Here is a 14464-nt window from a genome sequence, read left to right as displayed (position 1 = left end):
GAAAAAGCAAGTAGCACAGCTGTCACAGAACTCCATGGGAATTGACTTGGAAAAACCATTAAAAAAAACAAAAAGCTGAACATAGAAAACACCCTTAGAAGGTGAGCAAAGCAGGCTTCAATATAGAACCCGAAGGTGATGGTCTACATGGTTTTATTATACTCTTAAGAAATACCACAAAATTGCTAGAGTACGGCAGCAAATTTCAATTTAAAGAAACAAATCAGTCAACCTTTTAAAATCTTACTTTTGTGGAAAAATTAAATCTCATGTACTATATTAATTGCTCCAAATTGCAGGATTTTAAGAAGCTTAAGCACATAAGTGGTGGATAATCACACAAGATGTATAAAATGTTTTTACACAAAAACTTACATCGAGATTGGCATTTTAAACTTAATGACCAAGATAATTAAAAGCCCTTAAGAACAAACTACAGTATCCATCCCAGGTCTTTGCTCCAGATTAATAAATTTTCCAGTGGCTCTGAAATTACAGCAGTATTTGCTGTTCTATGCCAATCTATTGTTATACTGATTAGTATGTATTTATCCATAAGTGCTTGTGTTTGCCACACTATACAGACCTGCTCATTTATTTATTTTATAGTGTATATGTATATCTATAGTTCTCTCTCTCTATATTATATATATATATATATATATATATATATATATATACATACACACACACACACACACATACGTGTGTGTGTGTGTGTATATATACATACATATACACACATTTTTTAAGGAGGTGTGTGTATTTTCTAGAGAAGAGGAAATTCAAGGTCAAAGAATTATACAGAGAATTTCTAAATAGCGGAAAAGCAAGCACTGAACATACCAGCTCAAATTAAAAGCACTAAAATGACTATTATAGTTCTTATGATGGTATGGTGGAAGGACGAGGGTAAACTGCACAAAGCAGTAATTAAAAGCTTAACCACCTTACTTGGCACACTGGATTAGCCATTCCCTCTGTAACTGCCATCATCTACTTATGTTACTATGTACAGAAGGAAGGGTGAGTGAAATGGGAGGTGAAAACACACAGAGGAGGTGGATGCTCAACACTTGGAATAGATTTCCAGTAGAGGCTGTAGCAGCCAAGGCAGAGAAAGAATTAAAGCATGGCTAGGATTGCCCCAAAAGGACCTTTCTTGGCTGGAGGAGACAGTTTGAGGGAGGAGGGGAGGGGAGGAGAAAAATCAGGTGCTGGTTAAGGACTGTGGTTGCATAAGTATATTACATCAATACTGGGAAAGCTATAGTAAACTGTGAAACTCATCTCCTGTACATCACTGCTGGTTCAACTGGACAAAGACTTGGTTACAGAATGTTCCCCATATCACCCCCACACGCACCCATGCAAGCATGGAAATATTTACATCTTACCTTCTCTTAACGAGGCAGTATCTTGAGTTTCATCTGATAAGGTGCACTTAAAAGAAAGAAGTGAAAAAAAAATAATTTTTAAGTACTGAAGTATCCCACCAGCAGTTTGCCTCATACACCTAACACTGCCTGTACCATTTGAGAAACAGGCTGGACCCTGGTTTCAGCTGTGAGTCTCATACTGAACACTTTCAACTAGAACACTAAAATTTCCTTAAAGGCTTCCCAAAAACTTAAAATGAAAGGAGGTCAGGAAGAGGACTGTTTTATGGTCATGTTACACAACTGGATATTGAGACAATGCCTGGGTCTCCTGAGTGTCTCCCAGATCTGTCTGTACCTTACTCATTTAGGGACCTCTGAAAAGTCACTATATCAAACTGCCACTTACAATCATGATTTATATACGAGTGTCAAAATGAAAATTAGATTTGCTTTCCCCTGTGACCTTTAATAGGAACCAAACGGTGGAACTCCTTACCACCCAAAATAAGAAATATATAGGAATATACTAGATTCTGGAAAAATCCTCAAATCATTCCTATTCAAACAAACCCTCACAAAGAACAACCATATCTCAAATAATTAACTGAATCAGTTATTACTCTATTTACCATTAACTTTCTCTTTGCTTCATGTACAATTTCTCATTCATAATAGATTTTCTAAATGTTAAACAGTCATAACTATCCCAGTATGTTTATGATACTGTATTGTAAAATTGGATTCTTACAACAAATTATTTTCTTATGCATTACTCTTAGTTATTTATCCAATACTGTTTATTGTAAGCCATATTGAACTCAAACTTGTTTGGGATAATGTGGGATATAAATGCCACAAATAAATAAATAAATATTCAAGGGACAGAGACATCTCAGAGAGACTCATGCTTCTAGATGGGTCTCACGGACATTCACTGGAGGTCACCTTTGCAATCTTAGAAGTTTCATAATTAGCATCTCATTACTACTAGGAAAATGTTAACCCTTTAGTACTGGACAGGTCTGGTAAGTTGGCTGCTAGAAATATTTCTAAGCTAGTATGCAACAGAGATCAAAAACCAAATGTTGTTCACAATTAAGAATTACAACATGTGACAGCATTCTGCTTGCAATTACAGTAATGTTGTTATTATAGTGCCAAGATACAGCAGGGGTGTGAATGGATACGTGAATGTACTGCAATATACGGGCTCCTCATATAGTTCCAGATAAAGGATAAGCTTCTCCTACACTAAGAGATCCTTCAGTCTTCAGCATTTCATTCTCTTATCTTCTTTGCAGCCTCTTCATAACCTTCAGTCATCAGGTAAGCAACTCTCAACTGTGCCCTTCTCTGTGCACTTCACCAAATAAACTGATCGTCCAGAGTTTTCTGAAAGAGGCAAAGGCCTATCTCTGCTTAAAAATTGTGGGATCCCATGCTGCTGCTTTCTTCTGTTCTTAGTTTTATCTGGGGAGAGAGGACCCCTCCTAAGGGGAGGAGTGTATGACTGAAGAATTGCTGTCTTCAAAGAGCACTTGTTACAAGTAAGAAGCTTCGTTTTCTCTGGAGACAAGTAGTTAGTTAGCTGTAATCCTACAAGTGAGATGTCCCATCTAAAAGTGGCCTTTTGCAAAAAAAAGGCCTGTAGACCTTCTCTGATCGAAAAGCAAATCTCTTATCAATGAATGCCAATGGAAATATAGCAGAGCTTTTCAACAGTTTACACTAGCCAAGAATTTAGTAGGTCACTAATGGATTGTGGTGAAGGTGGCAAAATACAGTTAGAATGCCTGTTCTCTCAAAGAAAAGCAGGGCAGAGAGAATTACATATTTATAAAAAAAGAACAAAGATAGATACAAACATTTTCTATGTCCAGCAAACTCAAAATAACTAAGCAGTACAGGTAAATAAAAATACTATAATGTCTCTGTATTGCTTCATGGTGCTACCGCACCTTGAATATTGCATTCAGTTCTGGTCGCTATATCTCAAAAAAGATATAGCGGCATTAGAAAAGGTTCAAAGAAGAGCAACCAAAATGCTAAAGTGAATGGAACTCCTCTTGTATGAGGAAAGGCTAAAGAAGTTAGGGCTCTTCAGCTTGGAAAAGAGACTGATGAGGGGAGGTATGATTGAAGTCTACAAAATCCTGAGTGGTATAGAATGAGCAGAAGTAAATCGATTGTTTACTCGTTCCAAAAGTACAAAAACTAGTGGACATTCGAGGAAGTTACATGGAAATACTTTTAAAACAAATAGGAGGAAATATTTTTTCACTCAACGAATAGTTAAGTTCTGGAACTCTTTGCCATAGGATGTGGTACCAGCCATTAGCGTATCTGGGTTTAAAAAATGTTTGGACAAATTCCTGGAGGAAAAGTCCATAGTTTGCTACTGAGACAGACATGGGGAGGCAGCTGCTTACCCCAGAACCGATAGCATGGAATGTTGCTAATAATTGGGTTTCTGACAGGTACTTGTGACCTGGCTTCGCCACTGGAAACGGGATACTGGGCTAGATGGATAATTGGTCTAAACCAGTATGGCTACTCTTATGTTCTTAGCAATCTTAAAGCAAAGCTAGAAGAGATCTGAAAGCAAAACCACAGCCAAACAGTGAAATACAGAAATCAGTTTGGAACTCAGCTTTCTGCTAGTAGTGCCATGTTGTCCTGTTACACTTAAAAAGGTCTTACAGGTGAAATCAATAGTGGCAGCCATGGAGTATTCGTTTTGGTGCCTTTACTTTGAAGTGACTGATCTAGTGGCAGCAAATTTTCAGATAAGTGAATGACTGGCTAAACTGTGCTTGAGAAGGAAACTAAACAGAAAAAAAAGACATTTCAAATTAGGGGGGGTTACCCTCAGCGAGGGAGAATGACAGCCTTTCTCGGAGATGAGAGACAAGTACACAGAGCTTCAAGGTGACAACTAAATTGCTGAAAAGAGGAAAAATGCAGCTTTATCTCCAGGAAGTTTCCGATATTAATGCATGTACACTGAGGTAAGTAGCAGCCTGTGGGTGATTGGGAAGGGATAAGGTCCATTAGCAGAGACTAACTGCAGGCCCTCATTTACATAAGTTAGTAAGAGATAAGAAAAAGGGGGCCATGTACAAAAGAGCAGTTGCTCAATAGTAGGGCTGGCCCTGGTTGACGTTATAGAACAAAACGTTCAAAAATTGTGTTGGTACTTGGTTTTCCAAACTAAAATCTGAAATATGTAAAATCCACATTTAAAATCATTTTGCATTGTTGCAAGGAAAAGCGAAGATACTTATTTGTAGCAGGTATTCTCCGAGGACAGCAGGCATTCAGTCTCACATATGGATGACGTCATCCGTTTCACCCAATGTGGAGCATTAAAATAGTTAATATGTCTTTAAGAGGGGAAGGGGAAAGGGAAAGGGACTTATATACCGCCTTTCTGTGGTTTTTCCAACTACATTCAAAGCGGTTTACATATTATATACAGGTACTTATTTGTACCTGGGACAATGGAGGGTTAAGTGACTTGCCCAGTCACAAGGAGATTGCAGTGGGAATCGAACCCAATTCCCCAGGATCAGAGTCCTCTGCACTAACCACTAGGCTACTCCTCCACTCCAGAATGCGCAGTGCCCCCTCCATGCATGCACAAGTGCCTTCCCTAAAGTACAATACTATAGCTACCAAATACAACTCTAAAGGGAGGTGGGAGGGCATGTGAGAATGAATGAAATGCTACAGGTAAGTATCTTCACTTTCTTCGAGAACAAGCAGGACATATTCTCAGATGTGGGAATCTCTAGCTACCAGGCTCACAGAAAACCACCACCAATGATCCACTGGACCTCATAACTGCATTTCAAAACAGTGATCAACCTGAAAATATATGCAACTGTGTGAGAATGCAGCCTGGAACAGAATAAAATGGGCCTGTGGATGGAATTGGATTCTAGACCCCAAACAAATCTGCAGCACTGTCTGTCCAAACCGACTATCACGTCAGTATCCTGCTCAAGACAGTAGTGAGAAGTGAATGTGTTACCGCTCCAAGTAAAAGGCGGATGCTCGCCTGCAGTACAAGATGTGCAGTGCGCTTTCGCCAGGATGGGCATGAGGCTTGGGAAAGAATGTTGGCGAAACAATCAACTGGTTCAGATGGAACTGTGACACAACCGTAGGCAGGAACTTAAGAGTGCATACAGGAAACTATTCTGTTGTGATGAAACTTAGTGTAAGATGGATCTGCTAATAGAGCCTGAAGCTCACTGGCCCTGCGAGCTGAAGAAACAGCCATTAAAAACAAGACCATGCAGGTCAAGTACTTCAGATGATAGGAATCGAGTGGCTCAAAAGGAGCTTTCGTCAGCTGGGTGAGGACGATGCTGAGGTCCCATGACACAGGCGGAGGTTTAACAGGTCAAAAGCAAACATCTCATGAAGCAAACTAGAGGCTGTGCAGCGATGGGCTTACGCTCTACATGGTGGTGGGAAACACTAATTGCACTGAGGTGAACCCTAACAAGACATGGTCTTGAGACCAGACTCAGAGAGGTGTAGAAGGTATTCAAGCAGGGTCTGGGTAGGTCAAGGAAGGGGATCTAGAGCCTTGCCCTCACACTAGATGGCAAACCTCTCCCATTTGAAAGAGTTAACAACTCTTATTGGAATATTTCCTGGAAGCCAGCAAGACCCTGGAGACATCCTCCGTAAGATGCAAGGAAGCAAAGTCTAAGCTCTCAACATCCAGGCTGTGAGGGCCAGAGACTGGAGGCTGGGATGGAGAAGAGATCCCTCGTTCTACGTGATAAGGGTAGGAAAACACTCCAATCTCCAAGGTTCTTCAGAGGACAACTCCAGAATAAGAAGGAACCAGATCTGCCCGGGTCAGTATAGAGCAATCAGGATCATGGTTCCTTGGTCTTGCTTGAGTTTCAGCAAAGTCTTCCCCACAAGAGGGATAGGAGGATATGCATACAGAAGACCAGCCCCTCAATGGAGGAAGGCATCCGGCACTAGTCTGCTGTGGGCCTGGAGCAGTACTGAGGGCCTTTGTGATTGAACTGCATGGCAGAGAGGTCCGCCAAGGGGGTGCCCCACACTTGGAAGATCTCACGAGTAATGGATTTGCCTGCCAGGCAAGTGGCTTTGAGGAGCATCCCATGCTGGACTCTCCAGTACCACATCCAGACAGCCTCCTGACAAAGTGGGTGAGATCTGGAATCCCTCTGCTTGATGGTATAGTACACTGCTACCTGACTGTTTGAATTAGTACAATTTGGTTGAATAGCCAATCTCTGAAAGCCTTTAGATCATTCCAGATTATTTGTGAAAGGTGTGGTACAGCTGAGGGCACTCTATATCATGTTTTTTTGGGACTGCCCGGATATTTTTGTTTTTTTGGAGAGAGATGGCTGCTTATTTAAACCAGCTACTGGGAAGAAGCATCAACCTAGAATTTGAAGTCTGGATCCTGAATACTATGGGGGGATTGGGGGGCAAGGGGTAGGGAGGGTGATACCATTTCTCTGTAAAGTTGCCTTGATAGGAAAAAATTTATTTTACAACGGCGAATCCAGAGGGACCTATGTGTTGACAATGGAGGAACCAGTTTCATGTTCTTATGCTGTGGCCCATCTTACATTTAAGCATTCCAAATGCTTTTTGGAAGTATGGAGTATATATGTTCAGTCTCTTCTACAATGCATTAGAAGTGCTGTCATCAATAAATTACAGAACTAGCAAGTTGGAGGGTATCCATTTCACCTGGGAGAGGAGGGACCACGGAAAGAATTTTATTCGGCTTAGTTTTTGTGTATCCTTGTCCATACCACATTGTGCATAGCTATGAGAGTGAATTACTGCGGGAGGTGGGAGGGAGGGGGGGACTGGGTTAATGATCTGTATAAGTCCTGCATAATTCCGGAGGGAGGATATAAGAGCCTAGGCCTCTTTCAGGTGCATATGAAGTGGAAGGTAGAAGTACAACTTCATTCAAGGTTTCCCTCCTCACTTGAGATGCTGGTTTAGATTGGTGGATTTTTTGGCCTGGTGGTGGGGCAGGGGAAGTAGATTTTGTTGAGGTTCGATCAGGGGGATGGATCTGAGTTGGGAGAGGGATGCGGAGGTTTGTATTGTATTTGTGCAATTAAGGGTCAGAATATCCTCTTAGATCACTTTGTTTCGTCAACTGGGAAGGATATGGGAGGGGTTGGGATAGGAAAAGGTTCAGCTAGGATTGGGGAGGTATGTTTTCAAGATGTATACTACCGCAGTGATTACTGTTATTAGCTGTTTTATTACTTTACTGTTAGTAAAAAGATTCACGATAACAGGTGAGAAGGGGAGGGGATAGTCTGGGGTTGATTTGATAATTGTAAAGAAAATATTGAACTGGTTTGTCCTGATACGCTCATTGTTCCTTTTCTTCTTGTTCAATAAAATTGTTTTCAACTAGAGCAATTCCAGATTGCTCTTAGCTCCAGAAGGTTGATGTGGAGATCTATCTCCTGGGCTTACCAAGCACCTGAAGCCCATCTAAGTGATCTCCGCAGCCCAAGTGGGATGCATCCGTCATCAGCACCCTCTGGGGCTCAGGAATTTGGAAGTTCCACAGTCAAACTGGATCGAATTGTCCACCAAAGCACAGATTGAATAAACTCTGGTGTCACCTGGATGACATCCGCTACGTTCCCCGAGGTTTGACACCACTGAGAAGCTAGGGTTCACTGGGCAGTCCTCATATGAAGACGTGCCATGGGTGTGACATGGACAATGAAGGCTATGTGGCCTAATAACCTCAACATCTGCTGAGCTGTGACCTGCTGGCTGGCTCAGGTCTGAGTGGCAAAAGAGAAGAGTGTCCGCCCTCAACGCAGAGAGAAAAGTCCACATAGTAGGGCTCCAATGAACTCCAATTGTTGAATGGTATGGATATGGGACTTGAGGTAGTTTAAAACAAACCCTAGTAGCTCTAACACCCAAATAGTTCTCCACATGGACTCCTGACCACCATCCTTTGATGTGCTCTTCACCAGCCAATCGTCCAGATAGCGAATGATATATACCTGTAGCAGGTGTTCTCCGAGGACAGCAGGCTGATTGTTCTCACGACTGGGTTGACGTCAACGGCAGCCTCTCAAACCGGACGAAAAATCTCGTGGGAGGTCCCGCACGCAGGGCACGCCCACCGCGAATGCTCGGTCGTCTTCCCGCCCGTGCGCGACCGTTCCCGCTCAGTTTAATGACAAGCAAAGAAATGAGGAAAAAACACAACTCCAAAGGGGAGGAGGGAGGGAAGGTGAGAACAATCAGCCTGCTGTCCTCGGAGAACACCTGCTACAGGTATGTATCATTCGCTTTCTCCGAGGACAAGCAGGCTGCTTGTTCTCACGACTGGGGTATCCCTAGCTCTCAGGCTCACTCAACGGCGAGGGCAAAACAGAAATTGACCTACGAAGAACAACTGAGAGTGCAGCCTGAACAGAATAAAACCGTGTCCTGGAGGGTGGAGTTGGATTCAAACCCAAACAGATTCTGCAGCACCGACTGCCCGAACCGACTGTCGCGTCGGGTATCCTGCTGGAGGCAGTAATGTGATGTGAATGTGTGGGCAGATGACCATGTCGCAGCCTTGCAAATCTCTTCAATAGTGGCTGACTTCAAGTGGGTCACTGACGCAGCCATGGCTCTAACATTGTGAGCCGTGACATGACCCTCAAGAGTCAGCCCGGCCTGGGCGTAAGTGAAGGAAATGCAATCTGCTAGCCAATTGGAGATGGTGCGTTTCCCAACAGCGACCCCCTTCCTGTTGGGGTTGAAAGAAACAAACAATTGGACGGACTGTCTGTGGGGCTGTGTCCGCTCCAGGTAGAAGGCCAATGCTCTTTTGCGGTCCAATGTGTGTAACTGACTTTCAGCAGGGCGGGTATGCGGTCTGGGAAAGAATGTTGGCAAGACGATTGACTGGTTAAGATGGAACTCCGACACCACCTTTGGCAGGAACTTAGGGTGAGTGAGGATGACTACTCTGTTATGATGAAATTTTGTATAAGAAGCATGAGCTACCAGGGCCTGCAGCTCACTGACTCTACGAGCTGAAGTAACTGCCACCAAGAAAATGACCTTCCAGGTCAAGTACTTCAGATGGCATGAATTCAGTGGCTCAAAAGGAGATTTCATCAGCTGGGTGAGGACGACGTTGAGATCCCATGACACTGTAGGAGGCTTGACAGGGGGCTTTGACAAAAGCAAGCCTCTCATGAATCGAACAACTAAAGGCTCTCCAGAGATGGCTGTACCGTCTACCCGATGATGGTAAGCGCTAATTGCACTAAGGTGATTCCTTACTGAGTTGGTCTTGAGACCCGACTCTGATAAGTGTACAAGGTATTCAAGCAGGGTCTGTGCAGGACAAGAACGAGGTTCTAGTGCCCTGCTCTCACACCAAACGGCAAACCTCCTCCACTTAGAAAAGTAACTCTTTTTAGTGGAATCCTTCCTGAAGGCAAGCAAGACGCGGGAGACTCCCTCAGACAGACCCAACGAAGCAAAGTCTACGCCCTCAACATCCAGGCCGTGAGAGCCAGAGACTGAAGGTTGGGGTGCAGAAGCGCTCCATCGTTCTGTGAAATGAGAGTCGGAAAACACTCCAATCTCCACGGTTCTTCGGAGGACAACTCCAGAAGAGGGAACCAGATCTGACGGGGCCAAAAAGGCACGATCAGAATCATGGTGCCGCGGTCTTGCTTGAGCTTCAGTAAGGTCTTCCCCACCAAAGGTATGGGAGGATAAGCGTACAGGAGGCCCATCCCCCAATGGAGGAGAAAGGCATCCGACGCCAGCTTGCCATGTACCTGAAGTCTGGAACAGAACTGAGGCAGCTTGTGATTGGTCTGGGTGGCGAAAAGGTCCACCGAGGGGGTGCCCCACACTCGGAAGATCTTGCGTACCACCCGGGAATGGAGCGACCATTTGTGCGGTTGCATGAGTCTGCTCAATCTGTCGGCCAGACTGTTGTTTAAGCCTGCCAGGTATGTGTCTTGGAGAAGCATGCCGTACTGGCAAGCCCAACGCCACATCCTGACGGCTTCCCAACACAGAGGGCGGGATCTGGTGCCCCCCTGCTTGTTGATATAATACATTGCAACCTGATTGTCTATCCGAATTTGGATAATTTGGGAGGACAGCCGATACCTGAAGACCTTCAGTGCGTTCCAGACCGCTCGGAGCTCCAGGAGGTTGATCTGAAGACTTTGTTCCTGGGGAGACCACACCCCCTGGGTGTGGAACCCATCAACATGAGCTCCCCACCCCAGGCGAGATGCATCCGTCGTCAGCACTTTTGTGGGCTGAGGAATTTGGAATGGGCGTCCCAGGGTCAAATTGGTCCGAATTGTCCACCAGTGCAGCTAATTGCGACAACTGATGGACAGGCGGATGACATCTTCTAGATTCCCAATGGCCTGGCACCACTGGGAAGCTAGGGTCCATTGAGCTGATCTCATGTGAAGACGAGCCATGGGAGTCACATGGACTGCAGAGGCCATATGGCCCAGGAGTCTCAACATCTGCCGAGCTGTGATCTGCTGGGACGCTCTGGCCTGGGAAGCGAGGGACAGAAGATTCTGAGCTCTCGCCTCGGGAAGATAGGCCTGAGCCGTCTGTGAATTCAGCTGAGCTCCTATGAATTCCAGAGATTGGACTGGCTGGAGATGGGACTTCGGGTAATTTATCACAAACCCCAGCAGCTCCAGTAGTTGAATAGTGCACTGCATGGACCGAAGAGCTCCCGCCTCTGAGGTGCTCTTCACCAGCCAATCGTCGAGATACGGGAACACGTGCACCCCCAGCTTGCGCAGGTACGCCGCAACCACCACTTCGTGAACACCCGTGGTGCAGAGGCGAGCCCAAAGGCCAGCACACAATACTGAAAGTGACGTGTCCCCAGACGGAATCGAAGATACTGTCTGTGAGCTGGCAGTATCGGGATGTGAGTATAAGCATCCTTTAAATCCAGGGAACATAGCCAATCGTCTTTCTGAATCATGGGTAGAAGGGTGCCCAAGGAAAGCATCCTGAACTTTTCTCGCACCAGATACTTGTTCAGGCCTCTAGGTTCTAGGATGGGGCGCATCCCCCCTGTTTTCTTTTCCACAAGGAAGTACCTGGAATAGAATCCCTGCCCTTCCTGCCCGGGTGGCACGGGCTCAACCGCATTGGCGCTGAGAAGGGCGGAGAGTTCCTCTGCAAGTACCTACTTGTAATGGGAGCTGAAGGATTGAGCTCCTGGTGGACAATTTGGTGGGGTGGAGACCAAATTCAGGGTGTATCCGCACCGCACTATTTGGAGAACCCACTGGTCGGAGGTTATCAGAGGCCACCTTTGGTGAAAAACTCTCAACCTCCCCCCGACCGGCAGGCCGTCCGGCACAGCTACTTTGATGGCGGCTATGTTCCCATGGATCCAGTCAAAAGCTCGTCCCCTGCTTCTGCTGTGGAGGCACGGGGGGCTGCTTAGGTGCATGTTGTTGACGGGAACGAGCGCGCTGGGACTGTCCTTGTGCCTGAGGAGGCCTTCGGGCTGGTTGGGTGTACCTACACTTGCTGTAGGCGTAGGGTGCAGCCTGCCTGGCCCGGGAAAAACATCCACCTGCGGAGGTGGATGCTGAAGGCGCCCAGTGGGAGAGCTTGTCGAGAGCGGTTTCCCTCTGGTGTAGTTGGTCCACCAACTGCTCGACCTTTTCGCCAAAATGTTATCCCCCCGGCAAGGGACATCTGCCAGCCGTTGCTGGGTGCGGTTGTCCAGGTCAGAGGCACGCAGCCATGAGAGTCTGCGCATCACTATACCTCGGGCCGCAGCTCTGGATGCCACATCACAGGTGTCATAGATACCCCTGGACAGGAATTTTCTGCACGCCTTCAGCTGCCTGACCACCTCCTGAAATGGCCTGGACTGCTCCGGGGGGAGCCTGTCAACCAGGTCCGCCAGTTGCCGCACATTGTTCAGCATGTGGATGCTCGTGTAGAGCTGGTATGATTGTATTCCGGTCACGAGCATGGAAGAATGGTAGGCCTTCCTCCCAAACGAGTCCAGAGTGCGAGACTCCCGCCCAGGGGGCGCCGAGGCGGTATCCCTCGAACTCCGTGCTCTTTTGAGAGCAGAATCCACGACCGCTGAGTCATGAGGCAGTTGAGACCGCATCAACTCTGGGTCTGAGTGGATTCTATATTGGGACTCCGCTTTCTTGGGAATGGTGGGATTAGATAATGGCTTCAACCAGTTCCGAAGCAGTGTCTCTTTGAGGACATTGTGCAACGGTACCGTGGAAGACTCTCTAGGTGGTGATAGATAGTTGAGGACTTCGAGCATCTCCGCCCTCGGCTCATCCACAGTTACCACTGGGAAGGGAATGCTGATAGACATGTCCCGAACAAAAGAGGCGAAGGTGTGGGGTGGAGGGAAGACCCATAGACTCCTCAAAGGAGAAATATCTGGGGTCCTCCTCCTCCCCCCATGAGGCCTCCTCCTTGGTGTCGGACATGAACTCTCTCAGCTCAGACCACAACCGGGCCCGTCTCGACTGCGAGGAACCATGTCCTCGACGAGGGTGTTGAGAGGTGGACTCCCGCGCCGGCGGGGACGAAGCTCCCTCCATCGAAGTCGACGGGGATTCCACCTGAGTGTCGAAGACCGCATCACAGGACCAGAGCCCACTGGTGCCTCCATCAACGGCACAGAGGGCGCAAGCACCCCCGGTGCCAGCAGGGCCTGGCGCATTAGCCCTTCCAGGATCCCCGGGAGGTTGGCTCGGAGGCACTCGTCTAGGCCCGCTGTCGGGAGAGGCAGGGGAGCCGGTGCGGGCGTCGGTGCTGGAAGCTGTCCTGGTCCAGGAGACGGTACCGGGGTACCTGACGACCTGCGCATCGACACCTCTTCGATAGAGGGGGAGCGCTCCTCCTGGCGCTGTCGCTTCTTGGGGGTCGAGTCTTATCTCGACGTCCCGGAGCTGCCAGTTCCATGCACCATGGGCGACCGATGACGGTGCTTCTTCGCAGCTTTCTTCCGATGTCCGTCATCGGCGCTCTGCGGCATAGACGAGGAGGAGGTGGAATCTCCACGGCCTCTGGGGATCGGATCCGACAGGGTTCGGTCCCGATGGCCCTGAGCAGCGGGAGTGGCCGGGGCGGACTGCCCATGCGGTCGCTCACCACCGCCGTCGCTGGCAGGTCGTCGGGCCAAGGGAACCTGTGCTCCTGGGGTCGGTGCCATAGTCGGCGCCGAAGACGTCGACATCAGTACCGGTACCGAAGACCCAGCCGTCGACACCGATGCCGTCGAGGTCGACGTCGAAGGGCCGGCGCAAGTTCCAAAAAAGACGGTCCCGAAGAACTTGCCTCGCCATCTGCGTCTGCTTCTGCAAGCCGAGACACAAGGTGCACGCTTTGGAATTATGCTCCGGGCCGAGACACTGGAGGCACCAAACGTGAGGATCGGTCTGCGAGATCTGCCGGCCGCACCGACCACACTTTTTGAATCCGCTCGGGACCTTCGAGGACATCGACGGAAAAATCACGTCGGTGAGATCAAAATCATCGATGGTGGCGGTGAAAGGCACACCACAAGGCGACCCCACGAAGAAACTCGACGAGGGGGAAGGAAAGGAAAAACTTTTTTTTTTTAAAAATAAAGGGGCGCGCAAACGCACGGAAAACAAGAAAGAAATAAAGTAAAAGCGCAGACTAGGCCGCAAATCGGTTTTCCGGGATTGACACGGAGAGGGACGAAGATGCGTCTCTCTCCAGCGCGGAAAGCGAAAAACTGAGCGGGAACGGTCGCGCACGGGCGGGAAGACGGCCGCGCATGCGCGGTGGGCGTGCCCTGCGTGCGGGACCTCCCGCGAGATTTTTCGTCCGGTTTGAGGGGCTGCCGTGGACGTCAACCCAGTCGTGAGAACAATCAGCCTGCTTGTACTTGGAGAAAGGAGAACACATGGACTCCCAGTGTGTGTAGCGACACTGACTACTGCAAGATACTTGGTGAAAACCCTGGGAGCTAGCGCGAGCCCAAAAGGCAAAATACGATACCAGAAGTG

General features: G+C 47.6%; 1 protein-coding gene across 1 annotated transcript in view; it reads right to left on the bottom strand.

Annotated features, from left to right (window-relative positions):
• The window catches only part of MGRN1 (mahogunin ring finger 1), a 180203-nt gene that overhangs the window by 23346 nt on the left and 142393 nt on the right, over window positions 1-14464 (bottom strand). The window contains exon 14 of the mRNA XM_030212140.1: window positions 1398-1443. Within this exon, the coding sequence (XP_030068000.1) occupies window positions 1398-1443 (46 nt within the window). The remainder of the gene's footprint in view (window positions 1-1397; window positions 1444-14464) is intronic.

The sequence above is a fragment of the Microcaecilia unicolor genome, chromosome 8 (genome assembly GCF_901765095.1).
Source record: "Microcaecilia unicolor chromosome 8, aMicUni1.1, whole genome shotgun sequence".
NCBI lineage: Eukaryota > Metazoa > Chordata > Amphibia > Gymnophiona > Siphonopidae > Microcaecilia > Microcaecilia unicolor.
The sequence above is the reverse complement of the archived record's forward strand: the minus strand, read 5'-3'. Positions and strand labels throughout refer to the sequence as shown.